General features: G+C 44.5%; 1 protein-coding gene across 3 annotated transcripts in view; it reads left to right on the top strand.

Moving 5' to 3' along the window:
* The window catches only part of ITGB2 (integrin subunit beta 2), a 73,082-nt gene that overhangs the window by 39,962 nt on the left and 9,957 nt on the right, over window positions 1–23,163 (top strand). For all 3 annotated transcript variants that reach the window (XM_053283005.1, XM_053283004.1, XM_053283006.1), the window contains 9 exons: window positions 4,576–4,746; window positions 9,435–9,676; window positions 11,168–11,323; window positions 12,692–12,787; window positions 13,086–13,175; window positions 14,467–14,607; window positions 19,392–19,576; window positions 20,869–21,113; window positions 22,690–22,903. In XM_053283005.1, the coding sequence (XP_053138980.1) occupies window positions 4,576–4,746; window positions 9,435–9,676; window positions 11,168–11,323; window positions 12,692–12,787; window positions 13,086–13,175; window positions 14,467–14,607; window positions 19,392–19,576; window positions 20,869–21,113; window positions 22,690–22,903 (1,540 nt within the window). The remainder of the gene's footprint in view (window positions 1–4,575; window positions 4,747–9,434; window positions 9,677–11,167; window positions 11,324–12,691; window positions 12,788–13,085; window positions 13,176–14,466; window positions 14,608–19,391; window positions 19,577–20,868; window positions 21,114–22,689; window positions 22,904–23,163) is intronic.

Below are 23,163 nucleotides of genomic sequence, written 5' to 3'. Positions count from 1 at the left end.
TATTTTACCGAAGAAAACCACAGAGCTCTGTGGTTGCCAGGAGCAGACACCAACTGGATGGCACAACTTTACTTTACGTACTGTGCTAACAAAACAAATCTGTCTTTGACCAGAAACCATGTGACATGGGAAAAGGTTAATGGGTATACCAGGGACAATGTTATCTACAGTAACACCTTCAACTCTGAGAAAAAGCATTGTGTATACACAGCCATCCTATGTGCTTAAAGGGATTAAAATTGAGCTTCAGGGCAGGATGCCTCCTAATACCAGTTGCAACTGCTCTTTGCTCCTGACAGATCTGCAACCCATAAGGATGGGATCAGCATAGATACTTGCAAGGGAGGGGGTGGGGGAACAAAACTTGATCTCACCCAGGAGTCTTCCCTCCACCCGGGCCTGGGTGCTGGTACCCAGAAGTTCAGTGCTGGAGAACCTGCTTTTCATGCAGAACATCTCAGGTGTCATCTCTGGCATCATCAGGTAGGGCTGTGAAAGACCCCTGTTTGGGACCTCACAAAGTCACTGCTAGACCATGTACACCTGGCCTACAAAACATTGGCCTTCTATCGGTTCTTGCACTGCATCCCACTCATCCTCTGTCGCAGTGGGCAATAGTCAGGGCTGATGGGACAACAGCAGCTGGAGGCCCCAAGTTGTGTAGGCCAGTTGTGGACAGTTCCCAGCTATATGGTTCAAGGGTACACTGTATAAGGAAGTTTCCTATGTTCCCAAGTAACATGCAGCAGCACTGTAGTAGCATGCTCTTCCACCCTGTCCTGGTCTCCCAAGCAATCCACTGCCATCATATGCCAAGGGACACGGTTGTGCACATAAGCAAGCACACAGGAGCAGCCTGAGAACCCTGTGGGAGCTGGCGCCCTATCACCTCTGCCCCATTGGAATGCACTGGGAGAACAAATCCACTTTCGAGGGAAGCAACCTTTGACGAGCAACACGCTACAACGCCCAATGGCTTGTCCAGATGCTCCCCCACTGCACAGACCAGCATCTCAGGGTTGGACAGTTCAGGCCTGTAGGCACTTAACTGTAGCCATGGCAAGCCAAAAGGAGGCCCCTTCCACTGCCAAGCATGGAGAAGTGGCCATGGTAGTCCTCAGCGGCCAAAACCAAAAGAGCTCCAGGCCACAGCCTAGACTGACTAGGAAATTGCTGTTCTGGTGGATCTGCGGATGGAACAGGGAGTGAAAAACAAGATCAAGGAGTGCAGATTCCACCATTCCACAGTGCCACTGTGTATTGCCATATTGCACAGGAGATCGCATGGTGCACATGTGAGCAAACAGAGGAACAGTGCTGTGAGTGCATAGTCGCCCTCCACCAAAGGTTCAAGGAGGCAAACACCCTCATGTGTCAATTGTGTCTCACTATGACAAGTTTGCGGCAGCAGTTCTGCAACACAGTGCTGCTACACCACGGACAATATTAATAATAATAATAATAATTCGATTTCTATACCGCCCTTCCAAAAATGGCCGAGGGCGGTTTACAAAGAGAAATAACAAATAAGATGGCTCCCTGTCCTCAAAGGGCTCACATTCTAAAAATAAACATAAGACACACACCAGCAACAGTCACTGGAAGTACTGTGCTGGGGGTGGATAGGGTCAGTTACTCTCCCCCTGCTAAATAAAGAGAATCACCATGATAAAAGGTGCCTCTTTGCCCAGTTAGCAGGGGTGGCCCAGCAAGTGGGCACAGCAGGGTGTCTGCCCATCCTCTGCCATGTACCCGACTGCCACTCCCTTCTGTCCCCTCATGGATGCACCCTCCACCTCCATAGCACACATAACCGTGGCCCAACAGCAGCAGCAATAGCTCCAGCCGTGTAAGCAGCACTGGGGCCCATTGTTGGGCCCACCGACAAACCCCCATTGGAGGTGGCACACAGGTCGTCCAAGAGGAGGAGGAAAAGGAGACCATTATGATGCAGCATTTTCATCTCTGTCTGGAGGCCGATGAGGATGAAGAGTAGGTGGAGGAATCCGAGGGTATGGAAAAGCAAGGGTAAGAAACCCAGCAGAGCACGGGAATGCCTTGATGTGAGGAAACGGTGCCTAATGTGCAGCAAACCGCCACCCCAGAGCAAGAGGTCCCCCTCCCATAGGAAATGTCCCCTGTGCCACAGGAATCATCCCCCTCCACCACTGTGGAGACCACTACACAGCTGCCGCAGAGATGCACCTGGATGTGGAGCAGGTCCAGAGCTGCCAGGGGATGAGTTGGGTATTGCAAGTGAGCATAGACCACATCCCGCTTCATCTCACTTCATGCAACATAAGATTGTCATATACAATCTGAAAGTATTTGGCTTTCAGTATTTGGCTACTTTCAGACCCTGACCAGGTGTGGGAAATGGGCCCTCCCTGCCCTGTCTGTGGGCACCCATTGTGCGCACAGACAGTGCCCCAGTACAACAGGCACTGTAGACTCTGCTGTCAGGTATGCCCCAGGGACCATAGATTTGCCTAATCCAGCCCTGGGGTTCAGGTGGAGCTGTCTGATTGCACAGCCCGCCTGTCAGTCTAGTACTTGACTAGACTTGCTGTGTGCCTGCCTCCTTGCTGGGGCTCAGCCAAGTCGTGACCTGAGTGATCTCCCTGTGCAGGGAAGGGTTTACTCAGGGCTGATGAGAGAGGGGGCCCCTGCAGTCCAGAAGGGGGCCCGGAGCCAGACTATGCTGCATATGTTTTTGTCTTGCCTCCTGCCCCCACTCCACCCCGCCGTGAGGCCAAACTGCGATCTTTGAAATTATTCTAGCCGTCATGTGCACAGCTGGGGAATGGGGGGGGAGGGTTGAGCTGAGCACACACACACACACACACACCCAATGTGGCGGTGGGTGGACCGGGAGTGGCTGCTTCACCCCACCCACCCAGCCGCACACATGATGGCTAGAATTATTTGAAAGATCAACGGTTTGGCCTCATGGCGATGGCAGCAGCAACGGGGGGGGGGGGGGCCTCACGGTGGTGCAGGGGGCCTTGTTGTCCCCCCCCCCTTTTTCACCGGGGCCCGAACCTGCTCTCGGCGGCCCTGAGTTTACTGCTGCCAATGCTCACTTCAGTGGTTGCCCTGACTCCATGGTGGAGCTTCACCAAATGTTGCTGAAGCTCTCCAGAGATTGCCAAGCATTGCTGAGTGTGGTTGGAGCTGCTGTTGGCCGCCCACTCCAACCTCAGGAACAATGGAAGCATAATTGGTGGTGTGGTGAAGTCTTTCCAGTGTGAGGGCAGCTTGAGGAGCAGTGAAAGGGCTGCCGGGATTTCATCGGAGTCCCTGGATGTTAATCCAATCTGCTCCTCTGGAGCTGCTAGCTGGGATTGAAAGGGTGTGTGTGTGCTGCACTGCAGCAGCCCAACTGCAATATTGATCATCTGCTGGGCAGTGTTCGCTCTAACAGGGATTCCAAGATTATGTTGACTACAACTCCCATAATTCCCAAGCAAAGGCTATTGCAGCCAGGCATGCTGGGAGTTGTGTCTGGGAATCCCTGTTAGAGGGAACACTGCTGCTGGGTGCACCCACCAGTCCTGGCTAACTCCAGGGGTAGAAAAGTGATTGTGAGAACACTGCCTTAGAAATGAAAAGTTAACCACATCAGCTCTAGTGATGTGCCTACTGTAACATGTAGTTTGGCCTTTCAGTGTTGTGTTTTTAAGCACTGTTGTATATAACATATGTTGTATATAAGTTGTTGACTTATAATATGCTTTAGTTTTATTCCTTTTACTATGTAATGGACTCTGAGAACTTTTTTGTTGTTGAAAAGACATTTATTAATAATGTATTTGCTGTTTTGTTTTCTGTTCTATAGTTTTATGCATATTATTGTGTTAAATTATGTTTTTAGCAGCTCTGAGAGGCTTTTGCCTGATCAAGTGGGGACAGACATTTCTAAAATAAAATTTCATTCTAGCCTTTGGAATGTTGATGTTTTTCTTTAAAACCTTACACAGAAGCTGCACATATAAAGCATTCATAGTATATGGTTGCACAAGTTATATTTATTTCAATACAAAATAAAAATTTGACTTGATTTTGAGCAATCTTCTTGATTGCTCCAGACCATAGCAACAGCAGCTTTGAAATCTGGTTCAAAGAAAGCTATAAATGCCTGATTGTAAAGTGTCCATGCCATACTAATAAAAATAGCAGAGATAATAGAATCTTAGAATTTCAGAGTTAGAAGGAATCTTCCTAGTGTCTAGTCTAAGCCTGCTTCCTTGTAATGTCAATCAACTGGTTCTAGTCCTGTGCTCAGGAGCAAGAGAGAACTTTTTCCCCCCTATGTGACTGCCCGTCAGATAGTTGAAGAGTGCTATCCTGTCCCCTGTGTATGAGGTCACATGCAGGAGGTGTGGCGGGCATGCACAAGGGGCTGCCAGGGAGAGGGGCGAAAAGGAGCCCACCCTCCCCTAGCTATGTGCCTGTTTCAAATAAAGATCTGGAAGTAAGAAATGTTATATGGTAGCTATAAGAAAGACAAATCTCAAGATTTGTAGGAGGGCATAGATTTGGACAAATGCTGATTCTTCTCCCTTTCATGGACAGATCAACCTGCTGTATTTAATGTGACATTCCGTCGTGGTCAAGATTACCCAATAGATCTCTACTACTTGATGGACCTTTCATTCTCCATGGCAGATGATCTGCAAAACGTGAAGCGACTAGGAGGGGATCTGTTAAACACTCTCAGAAGTATTACCAATGATGTTCGGATAGGTGTGTATATCCCTGATTAATTAATCTGTAACTATCTGGCAATACTAAAAAACAGAGACCAGAATTCTTAACTCAAATGAGGTAAATGACAAGGATCACAAGGCTTTGTTACATATCTAAATAAAGAGATGTCACACGAGCAGCCCTACCGAGGCTTGGGCAGCCCTTCCTGGGTAGGGCTGCTCGTGTGAAGCACCGGGATCAAGGCCAATCCCAGCACTGCCCTCCCGGTAGCCCGGGATTTTTACCTGACCATTTAGAGTGTGCTCTGTTACCCAGGTACAAGGTTATGTGAATGCTTGGCTGCAGACAGCCTAGAGCACCCGACTCACGGCAGGATCCCTCAGTGCACCATGCTCGTCACACGGTGCATTGTGGGATATCTGGAGGAGATTAGATGTGCCTTAGCCTGATCCAGCAGAGTTTTTCTTATGTCCGTATGTCTTTTCACTTCATCTATACCAAGGATTCTCAACACTGGATCCCCAGATGTTATTGGACTTCAACTCCCATAATCCTCAACCAAAGGTTGAAAATATGAAAATTACAGAGCATCAAATTATCTATAAAATTGTAGAATTTGATTTAGAATATAGAATTCAACCAATGGCTTTGTTATAAAATGAAGGTTTTTGTGGGATGGCACTGTAGCTCACTTGTGTCAACTTTCCCTCAAATCTGAACATAAATAAAATTAGCATGATATTTACTGTCAATTACCGGGGTGGGGGTGGGGTGGAGGTTCCCCCCTTCTTAACATAATCATGGTAGGGCACTTGCCCCCCTTTTTGGGGGGCAGTTTTTGCTGATTTTTGCCCTTATCACCAGCGTGCAGGAACCTAACCCACTCCCATCCCTATTGCCTCAAGGACTCAGTATCCGTAGTTTCAGTAACCTTGATAGTACATAGGAACATAGGAAACTGCCATATACTGAGTCAGACCATTGGTCTATCTAGCTCAGTATTGTCTTCACAGACTGGCAGCGGCCTCTCCAAGGTTGCAGGCAGGAGTCTCCCTGAGCCCTATCTTGGAGAAGCCAGGGAGGGAACTTGAAACCTTCTGCTCTTCCCAGAGCGGCTTCATCCCCTGAGGGGAATATTGCAGTGCTCACACATCAAGTCTCCCATTCATATGCAACCAGTGCAGACCCTGCTTAGCTATGGGGACAAGTCATGCTTGCTACCACAAGACCAGCTCTCCTCCCATAGTAGCAGAGAACAGAACTCCCACGGATACCGAAGTCCACCTGTATGCTTTTGCGTATGGGAAAGTGGCCACTGTGACAATATGGAAGCATTTATTACACACAATGAATATGTACGTTCCAGTTGCCCATTTTTTCTGGTCAAATGTAGCATTTCAAAGTAGTCACATACCAAAGTACTGAATCCATTGCTTTGCAATGACACTACTTTTCCGCAGGGCATTTTTCACACAGCAGGCTTTATTGCGAGTTTACTGTGAGGTTTTACTGCTAATTTGAAAAACCAATGCAAAAAGTGGATTTTTTTTTACCCTGGATATCAGTCGGGCTATACTCTAATGCACAATGAAAAACCTGAATCGTGTGTAAAGTGCTCCCCAATAGCTTGCGGGGACTTCGGGGTAAACCTGCCCGATATGTGAAGACACACCCTCCATTTCAGAGGAGATGAGACCTAAAAGCCCTGTGTGAAAAACACCCAGGTTTTGCAATTCCTCCTTGAATTTTTTTGAAATCCTCTTCAATGTAGGATTATTGTTTACTGATTCAGAAACAGTGCATTGAAATGTGCCACAGTTTGTGGCCAATGCTTTAATCCAAACTCTACCAGATTTGTCTGATGCAGGTGAAGATGATGAATTCCTGCATCTTCAAACAAAGAAGTCAAGTCCAATGTTGCCAGTGACTTCTAGCATTCCAGTTTAAATCAAGGTGATGAATATTTTGAACAGACTGATGTCCTTGAGCAGTTATAAATCTGATACTCCCAGTAAAAGCTAAGGTGTGAAGAAAATTATTTTTTTCTAAATTACAACTTGTGGATTTGGCTGAATGGAAATGCCACATTTTTTTTTTTTAAAAATGCACCAGTACTGTACCTCTTGGCGAATGTGGAAATGACTACATGGGAGCTATGTTTCACTACCTGTATACACTTTCTCCTCCATCCATTCCTGGAATCATTTATTAAAGAAATGCCAAGTATCCTTGGTAGTAGCAGAGAACGGAACTCCCACCGAGGATACTGAGGTCCACCTTTATGCTTTTGCATATGGGGAAGTGGCCACTGTGAAAATATGGCAGCATTTATTCACACAATGAATACGTAGGTTCTTCCACCCACCCACCCATGTGAATGACAGTACATTTCATGCTTGTTAATCTTATTTATGTTCAGTTTTGCGGGAAAAGTTGACATAAGTGAGCTACAGACAGAAAACAGGGATGGTGGAGTTGCCTTGAAGTTGCATACCACAAAAACCTTCATTTTGCAGCAAAGCCATTGGTTGAATTCTACATCAAATTCTACATTTTTATAATTTGATGCTCTATAATTTTCATTTTAAATGTTTCCCTGCTAGAGCAAGCATTTGCAAGACATATGCAAAAAAACCTATTTTTGGCCACTGTTTTTCCAAGATGGCAACCGGGAGCTCAACTTGAAATGTTCAGGACTTTTAGTACGTTACTTACAGCAGTGTCCTCAGTATCTGTACTGATTTTCAAAACTTTGGGATGTCTCCCCTCTGCTGTTTCCTGAAAATGAAGCCAAAATGACTGGGCTACAGTTGAAATGGTAGATGATAAATCTTTAGCTTCATGTTTGTCCTGCTATATCTGCTTCCTGTGATAACTTTTTCGATGTCCAGCTCCTTTTAGACAGATACCTCATTCCACTATTTTGATCTCTTTTTTTATTTTAAGGAGCTACAGGGGTGTTGATTATGAAACCGATGGGTGCTTTAGCTCTTCCCTCTATATTTGTTCTGTCCACTTCTGTTATGCCTCTAAAGAGGAGTGGGGGGCAGGGAGATGTCTGAGGAGGGTCAGGTTCATGGTCCGAGTGGGGAGGCATCCCAGACAAGCCAGGGTGAGTGGTTGCCATGGGAGGAGCCAACAGGGGCAGAGTGGTCTTTGAAGGGAAGGGTTGGAGTCCGAGCGGGAGGTTGAACTGCCCTTGTCTACCAGAGAACATAGGCGAGAGAAGCATCAATGGCAGGTTATATAGTTGAGAGGTAGTAGCCAGTTATCGGCAAGAGACTGACTGAATTTCTAGCAGCTATCGGGGATGGAGCGTTGATTGATTGAACCTGGCTGTTGGCTATAAACTGTGCAGTTTGTGCCCTGAGCAGATTGCTGGAGACAGCACATCTAATCAGCCTTCGTTACTCTTGTCTGGTAGATTGTCACCCCAGAATCTAGACCTTTGAAATTCTGCTAGAAGGCCTGGTTAATTGGATATTGATTGGGACTTTTGTGCCTTGACTATTTGCTTCTTTATTTTTGTTGAGACTGTTTGCTTAAACCTGTTGCTTATCAGTAAAGCCAGGGGCGTATCTAGGGTGGGGCAGGCAGGCCACTTGAAGGGGGGACGCCATTCTTAAAAATAAAATAAAAAATAAAAAATGCCTGCTGAAAACAAAATGGCCACCATGCATGCTCAAATGGGCTCTGTGAGGCCCTAGGCCATGCCAGGCTTTGCAGAGGCCATTTGAGCATGCGCAGTGGCCATTTTGTTTTCAGTGGCCATTTAATTTTTTTTTTTAAACGGCCACCGCACATACTCAAATGGTCCCTGCGAGGCCCTCAAGGCCAGCAGGGGGAGGGGGGACCTTTGCAGACCCCCTACCCATGGCCTTTAGGATGTCCCCCTGAAGGGGCTGCAGGTAATTTCTTTTAAAAAGCATATAATATGTCACTGTACACATATTTAGTTGGGCACTAAGTCAGGGCTTGTGAATACTGAGCTGAAGCTTATGAGCTAGGATTGTATTCATTTGCTCTTACTTTGCTTCTTGTGATAAGTGAGTTAAATGTGATGTCTTAATAATTTGGCTATTAATGGTGAGTTTGTTTTTGAATCAGTGTGAAATCCTTAGTATTAAGGCCCACTGGGAGTTTCTTGCTCTCTTTCTCTCATTTTAACTGTCTTTCTGAAATGCTAGAATATATTCCAAGCAGTGACACAGTTTACTCTGAATATCCTTTAATTATTTTCAGAGTATCTGGGAAAAGTCAAATTCTCCATATTTTTAAAACTTATGTAATAGTGATGCTACAATGTATAGCAGAGAATTAGACAGGCACTTCTGTTTAGTTTTCCAAGTACACCTCCACAGAGTATTTGGGTATTTCATGACCCCCAGCATATTGAAATTTGTAGTTTTCCAGCATTTTTTGGTCTGGCTAAGTCCACTGCTAAATAGTTTTTGAAATATTAAAAGATTAACAAGCTTAACTTGTATTTTTGAGCTGATATTATGGTAAAGTTATCTGAAAGATGGGTGTCAGATGTTTGGACAGGGGGCGCAATTTCAGTGCTTGCCCTAGGTGCTATTTTCCCTAGATACGCCTCTGAGTAAAGCTGAAACCAGAGACGCATTTACAACTGGCTACTGCGTCGTAAATTCACGATTGGCTAATTCGGTTTGGCAAGCTAGCAGCAACTTCTTTTCAATACTGCTTTCCTTGTGTTCCCTTAGGGTTTGGTGCCTTTGTGGATAAAACTGTGTTGCCCTTTGTTAACACACATCCAGAGAAGCTGCAGAACCCCTGTCCAAATAAGGACACCAAGTGTCAGCCACCATTTGCTTTCAGGCACGTGCTCAACCTCACAAATGATCAAAACCTGTTTAAAGAAGAAGTAGGGAAGCAGGATATTTCGGGAAACCTTGATGCCCCTGAGGGGGGGCTTGATGCCATTATGCAAGCTGCTGTCTGCGGGGTAAGATTTATGGCAACTATCACAATGGGCACAATGTCAGAATGCTTTTGAGGAACCGGGATAGATATGTTTATTTTGTAAACGTAGACTTCACACATCAACGTAAAGCTTTCTCAGTGCAGCTTAAAAAAAAACATGGACAATAACATTATTTAAATGAACAAAAGTATAACAAGATTGAAAATGCAGCAAATACAGCAGGATAAAATCAGCATTAAACAATTCCATCAAATTTTATTTGATGGAATTTATTTAAAAAGCCTTTGGGGGGGGGTGTGTGTGTGAAGGAATTGTAGTGCCTAGGGAAGGTGGCAAATGTTGCCTTGCCCTATGACCCTGGGGGAGTGGGGACATCTCCCTTTCAGAACCAATGTCTGTAAGTTTTGAAAGTTGTGAGGAGAAAGGAAGTTTACCAGCAGCCTCCTCCTCTTCCCTTGTGGTTCTTGCAAGCTTTGTAAGGGCAGGTGCTTCTTGCAAAGCTTTACAAGGATCATATGCTGCTAGTAATTTTTAGCAGCATGTATAGTAATTGCTGCATCAGTACATAACCTGTTCAGAGGGAGTTTGCAGGGGCATTTTTTATTTTTTATTAATACAAAATTAACAATTAATACAAAAATTAATACAATTAATACAAAAGGGTGCCCTGGGGAAGGAATCACTGTGATGGCCCCCAGGCCCCATTGGCCATGCCCCTTGTCCAGTGGGGGCTATGCCACTGGTCTTAAAGCATGATAGGGAATGTAATGGAGGAGTTATTTTTCCAGATATCCAAGGAGCAGATCATTCTTGACTTGAGGGTTAAAACCAACTTTGAATTGGGCCCAGAAACTCAACAGTAACCAGTGCTATTGCTGGATAACTGAGCTTCTCTTCAGCTAGTGTCAAACAACATTTTGGCCACCACATTCTGGGCCAGTGGTAATTTTCACGACACTTTTCAAGAAAGCCTCATGGAGAGTGCATGACAATGATTTAGTCCAGAGATTACCAGAGCAAAATCCATTTACTCCGGCCACCAATGAGGCAGTAGCCATCTGGGAGCCAGTTCTAGAGGACCTGGGACTGAGGATTTTGCTCAGCAATTAGCTGAGCTAGCTAGTTCCTTAGGTACTGCAAGTAGTTCCTTATACCAGCTCTAGTCCTCTGCCTACACTGGGATATCTCGGGACCAAACTAGATGCTGGGACAACCGGCTGTTTGCCTATAAAGTAGGAGTGGGGTCTACTTTCTATACCAAAAGAAGCACATGAGGGAGGATGGCAAAACCCAGCTCCCTCCTCAGTCTTATCCTGCTGTGTTCTGTTGCTTTAAGCAGTTTTCTTCCAGTCCAGCTCGCTTCCTGGGCTGAGCTTGGCTGATGGAAAACTGTTTAAAAGTAGCAGAGTGCAGACAGGAAAAGTAGGTCCACCCTGATCTATTAGGTCCCTTCCTGTTCTGATTTTATGTAAACTTTGTACTGTTTTAAAATGTGTCCTTTTTACAATCCAGAATAAGATTGGCTGGCGTGATGTGACTCGCTTACTGGTGTATACTACAGATGACGGTTTTCATTTTGCTGGGGATGGCAAGCTTGGAGCCATCTTAACTCCTTATGATGGAAGATGTCACCTGGAAGAAAATATGTACAAAAGAAGCAATGAATTTGTAAGTGCTCAGAAACAGTAGTATTCTGCCTCAAGGAGGTGTCAGCCTCATTGCATGTAATGACTACTTTGCAGTTTTAGGTTCCAGTTGGGACTGAAACCTATAACTGTTTTGCTAGAAAATGCTCTAATAATTCTCTAAGAATTGGGAATCAAGTCCATATAAATGAAAATAAAATTATCCTCTGGCTCTTTGGACTGCCATAGTTTGGTGTTAATGAATTCTGGTAAGATTTATCCATGTTAGTGGCTCATCAAGAGGCCTAAAAGCTGGTGTGGGAAGCAGACCTTAAGGTTCAAATGCCAGATTCCGAGTGGGATGCAATATGAGATAGAAAACCTCTCAAAACAATTTCTGCAAAAATACACGAGGTCACACTCAAATTACTACACAGATTGCACCTAGCAACTCTGAAGTTTCATTATGAAGAAGTTTCACTCTCTCCAAATGTCTGGAGGGTGTTTCAGAATGGCATGTATAAGTTCGTAAGATCTCTTGTTAAAGACTGATTGTATACTGACATTTGCTTGTTGGATTATTATATTGGTCTTTTGTTTTGTTGTTGTTTGTTATTGATTAGCTAATGCATTGGAAAATAGAGTGGAAAATACATCTGTGTATTTGTTTAGCTCTGCATAAGAAAATCAATAAAACAATTATTAAAGAAGTATATATGTTGGGATCGTGCTGTACTGCCTATAACATGGCAACCCTTTAAAATATAAGAGAGAGCAAATAACTAAAAATTAAAATACATAATTATAGATACTGGCTGATATGCTATCCAAGCGTGGGTGCTTTGATGGACTGCAGAAGCATAATGGTAGGCCTTGCGCAATTCCTTCTTCTCCACTGCATGCACGCTGTTGCACAAGACCCCTTAGAACTGGGAGCACTCCCTACTCTCTGGAAGGGCCTTGCAAAGTGGAAAACCTGCAATACTAACCCTTGGGGAGCGCCCCAGTTTCTAAGTGCTCTTGTGCAACAGCTTGAATGCAGAGGGAAAGGGGAATTGCATGAGGACTTGCATTGTGCTTCCACATTCCCTCCAAGTGTATGCTTCGTTAGAATGTCAGCCGCTATTGCTCATCTCATTGCTTCTTTAGAAAAAAAGAGGATGGCTAATGGCTGAGGATATATGATTCCCCAGGGGGGAAATGATTTTTCCAATGCCCCATGGAGGGAGGTCTGTGTTAACAAACGATACCTCACATTGTGTTGGTGGTGCAGTCTCACTGGGCCTGGAACCCCATGTATCTGTTAACCTGGTGCGTGTGCTATCTAAGACTGGATCATAGAAAAGGATTATCATCTACACTAATTTTCTTGGAGTGAGAAGAACCTTGGTTGCTGTTTCCCTTCACACAGGACTATCCATCTGTTGGCCAGTTGGTACAAAAACTTGGAGAAAACAATATCCAGCCCATTTTTGCTGTAACCAGGAAAGTGGCTCCCACATATGAAGTAAGTACATTTTCCAGAGGTATTAAAGGTTAAGTATACAGTGCTTGACATTCAGATTAAGTTACTCAGTAGTACTACTCAGGAGTTACTATTTAATGTCAGTAGGGCTTCTCAGGGGTAATTTAATCTGGATGTCAGCCAGTGTCTTTGGTGAAAGGATGAAAAGTTATTAGAAGGAGGATTACTTTGGTGAAATGCCAAGAAGAGATTAAGATTTCTTGTGTACTTGCATTATAATTAGATAGCCATGATGATCTAGTAGAGCAATACTTTCCACACATTTCCTCTTCATTGGTAGAAGCTCAGCAAGATGATCCCCAAGTCTGCTGTAGGAGTGCTGCAGGAGGATTCCAGAAATGTCATCAAGCTTATCAAGACTGCTTACAATGTAAGTATTATTAATAATATTGCTTCCACATAACAAAGACATTTGTGTAGCCTCCTGACAGGCATAGAAATTTGGTTTAGACTTCCAAATAGTTTTCAGTAGGATGCTGCCCACTCCCAGAGGCATTCTTACCCCTATACTTCCGGGCCAAGGTGCAGGGCCTCCACACCCCCGGGGGCCCCCAAATCCTTTTTAGTCTGCCCCAGGTGGTATGGTCACATTAAAAATGGTTTAAAATACTGGGTGTGTGGGTGCCTCCAAAAGCCTTTAGGTCCAGGCTTCAAAATTACCTAGGTGCACCTCTGCCCACTCCACCTACTTAGTTACATCCCTGTAGCATAACCTGGCAAAAGAAATGAACATTCCCAGAAATGGGGAAGGAAGACAAGAAACAGCAGTCTTCGTAGGAGCCCAAGGAGAAAATGGTCAACGGTTGGACTGCTTTCCCCACCATTCTTATAACATCAGGATCATGGGGAAGTCTTGTGCTTCTTTGATCTCTTCCCCTGCAACCCAATTTGTTGTGAGTTGCTGGGAGGTCAGTCCTTAAGAAGGGTGAGAGGCCTACTTGAGTTCTCTTGCTCAAGGTCCACCACTTCCCTAGTTGCTACTTCCTCAGAACTAATTAGTTTCACTCTCTAATGTTCTTTGTTCAACCAGTCCTTAACTTCCTTTCCATGTACTGTAACACATTGTTCTGTATGCCCAGGCCTTCTAAAAGCACACTTGCGGACATTGGGGGCATTGTATATCTTCCAGTCTCCTCTCATCCTAGTCACTGTTGCTGTAGTTCTTGGGAGATGAACACTTGCCAAACTGAGGTTATTTTCCGTGGGCTACATTTAGTCGGGTCAGACTGAGTAGGAGTTCAGAGTTTTAGTTCACCAACAGGCACGCTCCACACAATATATTCCTTCCCTTGGAAGACTCTTCCCAGTTCTCTTCCATCGCATGGGAAACTCAGTATGATCCGTATCTGTCACTGCTTACCTCTGTTCCAGCATCTGTTCACCTAAGTACCTCTCTGGTTATTTAACAGATCTGTTGAACTACTAAACCATTGAAGGAAGGAAAAAGCTTCAGATGCATGTATGTCAACACCTCTTGGGAGCTGAGCCCAAGAGATACTCTCTTAAAGATACTCTTTTTGATACACAAGAATATAGGCACTGGGAAGGAAAATTACAATTGATAGTTTCTTGGTTTTTCTCCCTTTGGATAATAAGATGCATGGCATCCTTGGGTTCCTACCTTCCATGTTTCTATCAACCTCCTTCTCATTTCCTTGCAGAATTTATCTTCCACAATCATATTCCAACATGATTCTGTGCCAGACTTCATCAAAATCACATATGATTCCTTCTGTTCTGACAAAACATCTAGGAAGAATGAACTAAGTGGAAAGTGTGATAACGTCAAGATCAATGACGAGGTAGGAGAAGTTGAATTGGTTGTTGCTGTTCAAAACCATTCTGCTTGTAACTGGTGTGTATGTGGAAAGAAAATGGCAATTTCATCAGAAGACTGATGCCAATTTCATCACTTGTAACGAGCCAGTTTAAAGCAGGGTGGATTTGATTTGAATCAAAATGACTGAAATCATGATTTAAATCACTAGTCAAGAAGACTAGATTTTAATCATTGTTTTCTACCAATAGTGCATGCTTGTTATTTGATATAATTTCAATACATCTTCACCATTCAAGTAAAGACATAGTTTCCAATTTTAGAAGGTATACATTATACTCTGGAAAGCAATATATATTTTGGGGGGAAATGTCAGATTAATTTTGCAGCTACATTAAAAAATTGAGTAATAATGTGGTCATTTTGTTTAGTACCAAAACTAATTGAAGCAGATACTTGTGAAGTCACTGAGGTGAATCACCTCCACTTTAACAGGTTATAATCCCTATTCATGCTGATATATTTGAACTTTAAACTACATCTTGAATTAAAACTATCTTTATATAGGTTCATTTTTTTTAACAAAATCATTCTAGTGAAGAACATTTTTTTTTTAATGATTTAAATTAAAAATCCGATTTTTAAAAACCCATCATTGGGCAGCATCCAGGCTAGTGATTAATGACTAAGCACCACTGAAATCAATGAGGCAAGTTAGTCATGACTAACTTAAGCATTAATTTCAATGGGACTTAGTCATGACTAACTTAGTCTGGATGCCGCCCATTTATTTTTATCCACCCTGGTTTAAACCCTGCCACCTTCTGTTTTAGAAATGAACTTTCATTTCATGCTATACTTCACTTGGGATTTCTTCTCAGTAAAAGGATAGAAGAATTCCCAGTGCAGCAAAGACAGATTAATGACTTCATGCTTGGACTGAGATTGCCTTAGACCCTCTGACTGATGGCCTGTTCCTGTTAGCTTCGCTGGATCTCTTAACATCATTCAGTACTAGCAATTAGGGATGTGCAGAACTGGTTCAATTGTGAACCGGTCCACAGTGAACCAGGCCGGTTTGAGCAGTTCATTTGTGAACTGCTTTGAACTGGTTCATCAACCTGACCAGCCCGCCTAGTGGGTTTGACCGAACTGGACCAGGGACCCGTGGCTTGGTCTGAACTTGAACCAAATTCAGACCAAACCATGCCTAACTGCCCGTGCACACCCCTACTAGCAATGATGGTATCCTTCTGGATCAGCTGTGTCTGGGAGGGCACTGTTTTGTACTGGTTCCAATTCTATCTGGAGGGTAGATCCCAGAAGGTAGGGATGGGAAACCACTCTCCTTCTCCTTGGACTGTGAACTTCCTCAGTCTCCTATTGTCCTCCATGCTGTTTAACGTCTACATGAAACCTCTGCTGATGCTTTGGAGCATGTGACTCTATTACTGTTTGATATGAGTTGGCTCCCCTTATTTTCTGAGCTCAGTTCCAAGTAAAGCCCCAACAGTTTGAGTTTGGAATGTTTGAAAGACTTGTGTATTTCTGCATGATCCTGTTCACCCTTTGAGATCTGCTGGGGAGCCTCTGCTCAGCATCTCAGTTCCATCTTTGGATGAAGAGGTGTGAGCTCAAAATCCTAAAGCAAACAATTACCTCAAATAATGACACTTTCAATATAAAGCATCGCTATACCACTGCTGTTTTGTGTGAACAAGTAGGTGCTCCCCAGTAGATCCTGTGGCCAACCCTCCAAGCAATTCTAGATTTTTCTAGATGAGTTTGTGTTAAGTATAAGCTTTACAGCAAGGGTTTCAACTAATTTTATTTAGAAAGCAAAGAATAAATGAATAAGAACATCAGGAACAAACACACTCAGCAAAGCACACCTCCTGCTCTCTCCTTGTCTCACACATAGCTTGAATTTTCTTGGCCTAAAAAAACAGAGAGTTGTCCCTTAGTGACACCACTTTCCAGAAGTGCTCCACACATCAGTTTGTAACATTCAGACAACTAGTTAACTCCAAGTCTGAAGCTGCAAGCAGCAGTTGGTTTTGACTTTGCGCTCCAGTGAGCAACCGTTGCAGGGAAGGGGTTGCCTTTCTGTAATCCTTTTTGATTTATGGCTGGAAAACTGGTACATACAGTATTGGAGAAAGAGATGATTTGCTCATCATCTAAGTTCAAATTCCATTCAAAATAACTCATCCATCCATGGCAGCAAGAAAAACCTATATTAGGAAGTCTCTTTATTGCTTAGGACCAAAGTCAACACATTATGAAATAAAAAGTATATTTATAAATCTTAAAACAAAAGGATCACATTATAAAATGCAAGTTAAAAATTTGCCTTGTTTAAAACAAGGAAATCACAATATAAAATGAGCGTATAAAAATTAGGGGAATCATGATATAAAAGAAAACTAAAGATTAATTTAAAAATTCTAATTAAAGAATCTGATTCTGGAGTATCCAAATCCATTATGGAGCATGACCAATTCTACAATCAACATTATCTACCAGACTCCTCCTCCTGACATTTATATCTCAGGCTATATCTTTCCTAATGATTTTTAACTTTGAGGATAGACAAAACACTGATCTGATATTTAGAAGTTTATATTGGATTAGAATTATTGGATTCACTATCAAAATACAGGAAAGAATATTGGAAGACAAAAAGGTATTGTATTTTCAAAATGGTGTCAGCATCTTTTAGCAGTTAAAGCAATTTTTAAAATTGCAGTTTGAAAAATGGCTGCCAAATTCTGCTGCCTGCCTGCCTGCCTGCCTGTGCATTCACTCATGCTCCAGAGCTTGGAACAGTCTCTCCTCTCAAATAGTGGCTGCAATTAACATTCCCCCAGAGCTGTTTGTTTGTTTGTTTGTTTGTTTGTTTGATATGGTGTTCTTGCACAAGAACAACTTTTTGGTTTGACAAAAAGCAAAACATAAAAATGGGGGGGGGGATCCCCATAGACATTTATGGAGAAAGCAAGAAAAATGGAAATTGGGAATGGCTAGGCAGAGAGCTCTGAAATTGGGCACACATGTAGTGCAAGATGACAGGACTTTGTGTGTTTAATTTTAAGTTAAATTAACCAGAATGTGTTCTTGCATACCTATCCCACTGCAAAAACAACTTGTCAAGGGAAAGAAGGCTTGGGGGAACCATAAATGCACTGCTGGGTTTGGGGTGGGGGGTTGACAAGTGGTTCTTGCACAAGGGGACCGTTTTATCCAACCTAAAAAAGTGTTCTTGCACAAGAACACCTTATCAAACCTTTACAAAAAAGTTTCAGCAGGGGCGTAACAAGGTTGGAGTGGGCCCAGAGACAAGATTTTAAAAAGGGGCCCTCCTCCACACTGTCACCGCCTACCTCTCCTTCCACTAGCCTGAGAGACACTTAACAGAGGCAAGCAACGGTGCTTGCAAAGGAAGGTGGGATGGCTTATTTGGGGGGGCTTCTCTCTCCCACCCCCCCAGCAGGAAGATTGCTGCTGCAAAAAAGAATGCTTTTTTTCAAACATTCCAAAAGGAAAAAGCAACGTTGATTCTTTCCAGAGGCTATCTGATCTCCAGACCACAGTCCATAATCAGAAAGCCTATTTTGCCAGAAAACCTGATCTCCCTCACAATGACCAGGTTCTAAAAGAAAAGCAACCAACATCAAGGCTCGTAGACTCGTACAACCCCAGATGGGATTTTGTAGACAGGATGGCATGCACCTGTCCTTCTCAACTTTTGAAAACAATTATCTCCTCCTTAGGAGTGTAACCGTTGGCAATATTGTTACCTGGAGATGGGAGAAGCAGCCATGCGGGTGGGCGGGGAGGAAAGCAGGGGAGTCGGGACCATGTGGGCGGGCGGAGAAAGCACGGGCCAGGAGGAGGAAAGCCAGCCTGGTCAGAAACCATGGCTGGCCGGGGAGAAGCGGCCATATGGGCGGGCGGGGAGTGGGGAGGAAAGCAGGGGAGTCGAGAGTCTTGGGACCATGTGGGCGGGCGGGGAATGCGTGGGCACCTGGCCAGGAAGAGGAAAGCTGGTCCAGCCAGAAACCATGGCTGCGGGGAAAAGCGGCCAGGCAGGGAGGGGGAAGGAAAGCAGGGACCAATGGATGGGGAAGGAGGAGGAGCCCAGCCCCACTAGGCAAAGGGTGGAGACAGAGACAACAAGGAAATACTGGCACTGGAACAAGGAGGGGAAAAACATTTTGAAATTGGGGAAAAAAATAAAAGAAGTGATTCACAAGGAAGCTCAGGTAGGCGCTGGGTAGGGGAGAGCCTCTGAGGGCCCCCCCAAAGGCAGGGGCCCCCGATACAACGGCCTCCCCATGTCTAATGATAGTTATGCCCCTGAGTTTCAGCGAACCATAATCACAGCTCCTGCTATCTGCAAAGTGTGGGCAGTGCAAGTGACATAATTTTCCTTGTGTTCCTTGGATGTGACATCACTTCTGCCACAAATTTTGGATGTGGGTCCAATTTCAGCTCAATTTTAAAAAGAAATCATTGAGAATCAATAGATGGACAAATTTACTTGGATTAAATACAGAGTCCTGTCATCCTGAACGATACATGTGCCAAATTTCAGGGCCCTCTGCCCAGCCATTCCCTATTTCTTTCTCTTTCCCAATAGAATCCAGGGATTTCCCCCTGATTTTTATCAGACTTCCAGTCAGAAATCTGATGCCAGTATCATATGCAATATTTGCAAGGGTGCCAAAATCCGATACATATATCAGATCAGATCTGATATTTTCGATCATGCACACACCTACTCTTTGTATCCACCCCCCCCCACAGATCGTGTTCCAAGTAAAAGTTACAGCAACAAAGTGCATTGACAATCTGAACATTACTATCCGACCTCTTGGTTTCACTGACGCCCTCACTGTGTCTATGCGCAGTCGATGTGACTGTGAGTGTGATGATCGACCAAATCCCTCTGACTGCAGTGGAAATGGGACACTAGCCTGTGGAATCTGCAGGTAATAAAATTACTTTAGGACCAATATATGCCCTCTGCATAATATTAGGATATACCAGTCATATTGAGAGATAATAACCATGGTCACAATCCAAAGTATTTTTACATATGTTCCATGTATGCACCTATATGTTTATGCAGAGTTTCCTACTGAAAAGCTGTTCCCACAGAATGCACAAGTTGCTTGTTTAAACTTTCCTGAGATAAAAGAGAGAGTTTGAAGATTTGGCATGAAAGAACAATCCTGGAGAAAAACACTCCCAGTTGTGATAGCACAGCCCCTTTAAATTGTTCTTCCACCAGATCCTCAAATAGCCCTGGCAACTTGACCAGGACACTACTCCCCAGGGCCATCTTCATTTTTCATATTAGCCTGGTATATATAAGCAGGAACCCTTGGAGAGGGGCACACACTAGGACTGTATGTGTGTTGGTAAAATTGGATTTTGGACGTCGGAAATCCTTTCCCTCACCACCAGGAGGAATCAGATTGTGGGGCAAGTGCCCCAGATACTGTGCTGGTGGTGGTGGGGGCTTTTAACTGTCTGTCCAGCACTGGCACGGGGAAGCTGGGCAGTGCAGTGATTCTTGGGAACAAGGGCGGGGCAGGGAGTGACACAGGGCAGCCAGGGGAGCCTGCACGGCTGTTGGGAGGACATGGCCTTCCCCGATTGCCTGTGTCATTCCCTGCCCGCTTCCCCGAGCTCCCAAGAATCTCTCCCAGCTGCCCCTGCACCAGTGCTGGGTGGGCAGTTAAAGGGTCTCCACTACCCACACACTACCCGGGGCACTTGTCCCGCAATCTGATACCTCCTGGTGGTGGGGAAAGGGATTTTCGACATCAGAAATCCAATTTTGCTGACACGCACTGTGCTAGCGCACACAAAAAAGGGGAACTATATAAAAATGGCAAATGCAAATAAGATGCTGATTCCAAACAGAGTTATGCATTTCAAGTCTGGGCACGAATACCAGATCTCATTGCATTGTCTTATGCATAAGGGTAAAGGCGATATAATATGTATCTTGCTGAGCTGAAAAGCAATTGCTAAATAATTGGAAAAAACTATACAAATTAAATCCATGTGAGTTTGAACTAAAGTAAGTTTATCCTTGTAGATAAGCCCATAGGCTGGATCCTGAATGATGCAAAATGTAATTATACCAATAATATGTAGGAAAACCAATCACAAACTAGTGTGATTGTAGCAGAAGCAAAGTATGCTGTGTTCTTCACCCCAAGCTAGCCCTGTTCTGTAATTCTGATTATTTTTTCCCCCACTCGCATGCCAGATGTAAACCCGGTTTTACTGGAAAGAACTGTGATTGTGAAACTGGAGGCAAATCTAGCAAGGAACTGGAAAAAAGTTGCCGGAAGGACAATGCCTCAGTCGTCTGCTCTGGCCTAGGGGACTGTGTATGCGGACAGTGTGTTTGCCACACTACTGGTGATTCCAAAAAACAGATCTATGGTCCCTTTTGTGAATGTGACACTGTTAGCTGTGAGATTCACAATGGTCAGCTTTGTGGTGGGCAAGGTGAGTGACTGATGAATGGAGGATATTGCACTCTTATTTACCTCTCCTGGGTGCTTTCCAGATTAGACACTGCAACGGGGTCACAGTGTATCTGCGAAGTGTGCTTCCGCACTTCCTGTGTTGTGACACCACAGTCCTTATGCTGTCAGCAGGGTGATGCCAAGAATGCCTTTTAGTCTGGAATGTATCCCTTGAGAACTAGAGGTGTGCATGGAACCGGCAGCAGCAGTTCGGTTTGAATTTGATCAAACCTGCTGGTCCGGCAGGAGAGGACAGCTGGTCTTGTGGTAGCAAGCATGACTTGTCCCGATAGCTAAGCAGGGTCTGCCCTGGTTGCATATGAATGGGAGACTTGATGTCTGAGCACTCTAAGATATTCCCCTCAGGGGATGGAGCTGCTCAGGGAAGAGCAGAAGGTTCCAAGTTCCCTCCCTGGCCTCTCCAAGATAGGGCTGAGAGAGATTCCTGCCTGCAGCCTTGGAGAAGCCGCTGCCAGTCTGTGAAGACAACACTGAGCTAGATAGACCAATGGTCTGACTCAGTGTATGGCAGTTTCCTATGTTTCCTATGATTTGTGCTATCAAACCGGTTCAGTTCAGTTCGAGTGCTTTGCTTGTAAAGGGGAATCCATTACAAATAAAAGGGGATTCCTTACATAAAAAGAGGTTCAAGGAGGGCGGGCAGGTGAGAGGGCAACATTGGCTGTGGCGGGCTTGGCTCCACAATAGCGGCCCCTCTTGGCCCTGCCAGTGCTCCAGAACCAGGCCTGTGATGTGCAGGGGGAGCACCAGCAGGGCTGAGAGGGCCACCACTGGAGAACCACCACAGCCAGTAAGGTGCCCTCTCGCCTGTCCCCCGAACCCCCTTTTTTGTGTTGGGAATCCTCCTTTGCTTGTAAAGGGGATTCCCCTTTACAAGTAAGGCCAGTCCGGTCGAACCGGTTCAGTCTGAACCAGGCCCAATCCAGTTTGAGCTTGAACCAGTTCTGCACATCCCCTTTTGAGAATATTCAGTGGAGTGGTAGAAAGTAGAGTTGTTTTAAACCCAAGTACACTTTCTGGCAAATGTGCATTTTATATTTGAATTGTAGATGTGGGAAATGCAAACACCTATTATGAAATGGCCTAACACGATCATTTCAATTGGAGATGCAAAAGTACAGAGAGTAGGCTGCTAATGTGCTGGATCCATTTCAGACTGTAGAAATAATCTTGCTGGTTCTGAAGCTGATATTTCTGTATGAAGCGAGTCTCTACTGAGAAAAATGAGGAGCTTCTGTAGGGGGTGTAACGCATTGGCAAATTTTACAGGATTTGTGTGAACTACATAACTTCTTTTGCTGTTTGCCATTACCTTTCTGTAGGGAAAGGAAAGACATAACTCTTTGCAACACATAGCTCATTTAAATCAGAAATAGTGTTTTATATTGTGAATGCACTGTGTTACGCTGAATGCCTCTATAGTTCTCCTGGATCTCTGATGATACTGTGGGGACTCCTGATGGATACTTAGACACTTTCCCATTGAGCAATGTGTTTTGTCCTAAAATCGTCCCTTTTTCTTCTTTTCTTTTGAGGACGTTGTGACTGTGGGAAGTGTAAATGCAACTCAGGCTATGATGGCAGTGCCTGCCAATGCAAAGCTTCCACAGATGGCTGCTTGAACAGCAGGCATCGCGAATGCAGTGACCGTGGGAAATGCCGGTGCAATCGGTGTGAATGTAAATCTGGCTACCAGCTTCCCTTTTGTGAAGACTGCCCAGGCTGTCCCTCGCCCTGTGCCAAACACATGTAAGTGATCAGGTGGAGTCTTGCACTGCCGTCTCCCACGGTGGCTTGCTATCCTCCCTACACCTGTTGTACTCCTGGCTGCATTTTCCAGGTCAGTATAAGAAGTTTGCTTTAGAGCAGACAGTAGTGGTGCAGGGAGCAGAGTTGTTTCTCCCACTCTACGATTTTAATACATGATACCTGCCACTGGGTTAATATGGCAGGTGAGGGCTATTTGCAGCACAGGGGAGCATGAATACAAGTGAATATAAAACACCATG

Source organism: Hemicordylus capensis, chromosome 1, assembly GCF_027244095.1.
Source record: "Hemicordylus capensis ecotype Gifberg chromosome 1, rHemCap1.1.pri, whole genome shotgun sequence".
In the NCBI taxonomy this organism is placed as follows: domain Eukaryota; kingdom Metazoa; phylum Chordata; class Lepidosauria; order Squamata; family Cordylidae; genus Hemicordylus; species Hemicordylus capensis.
This window is presented reverse-complemented; position numbering and strand designations above follow the sequence as displayed.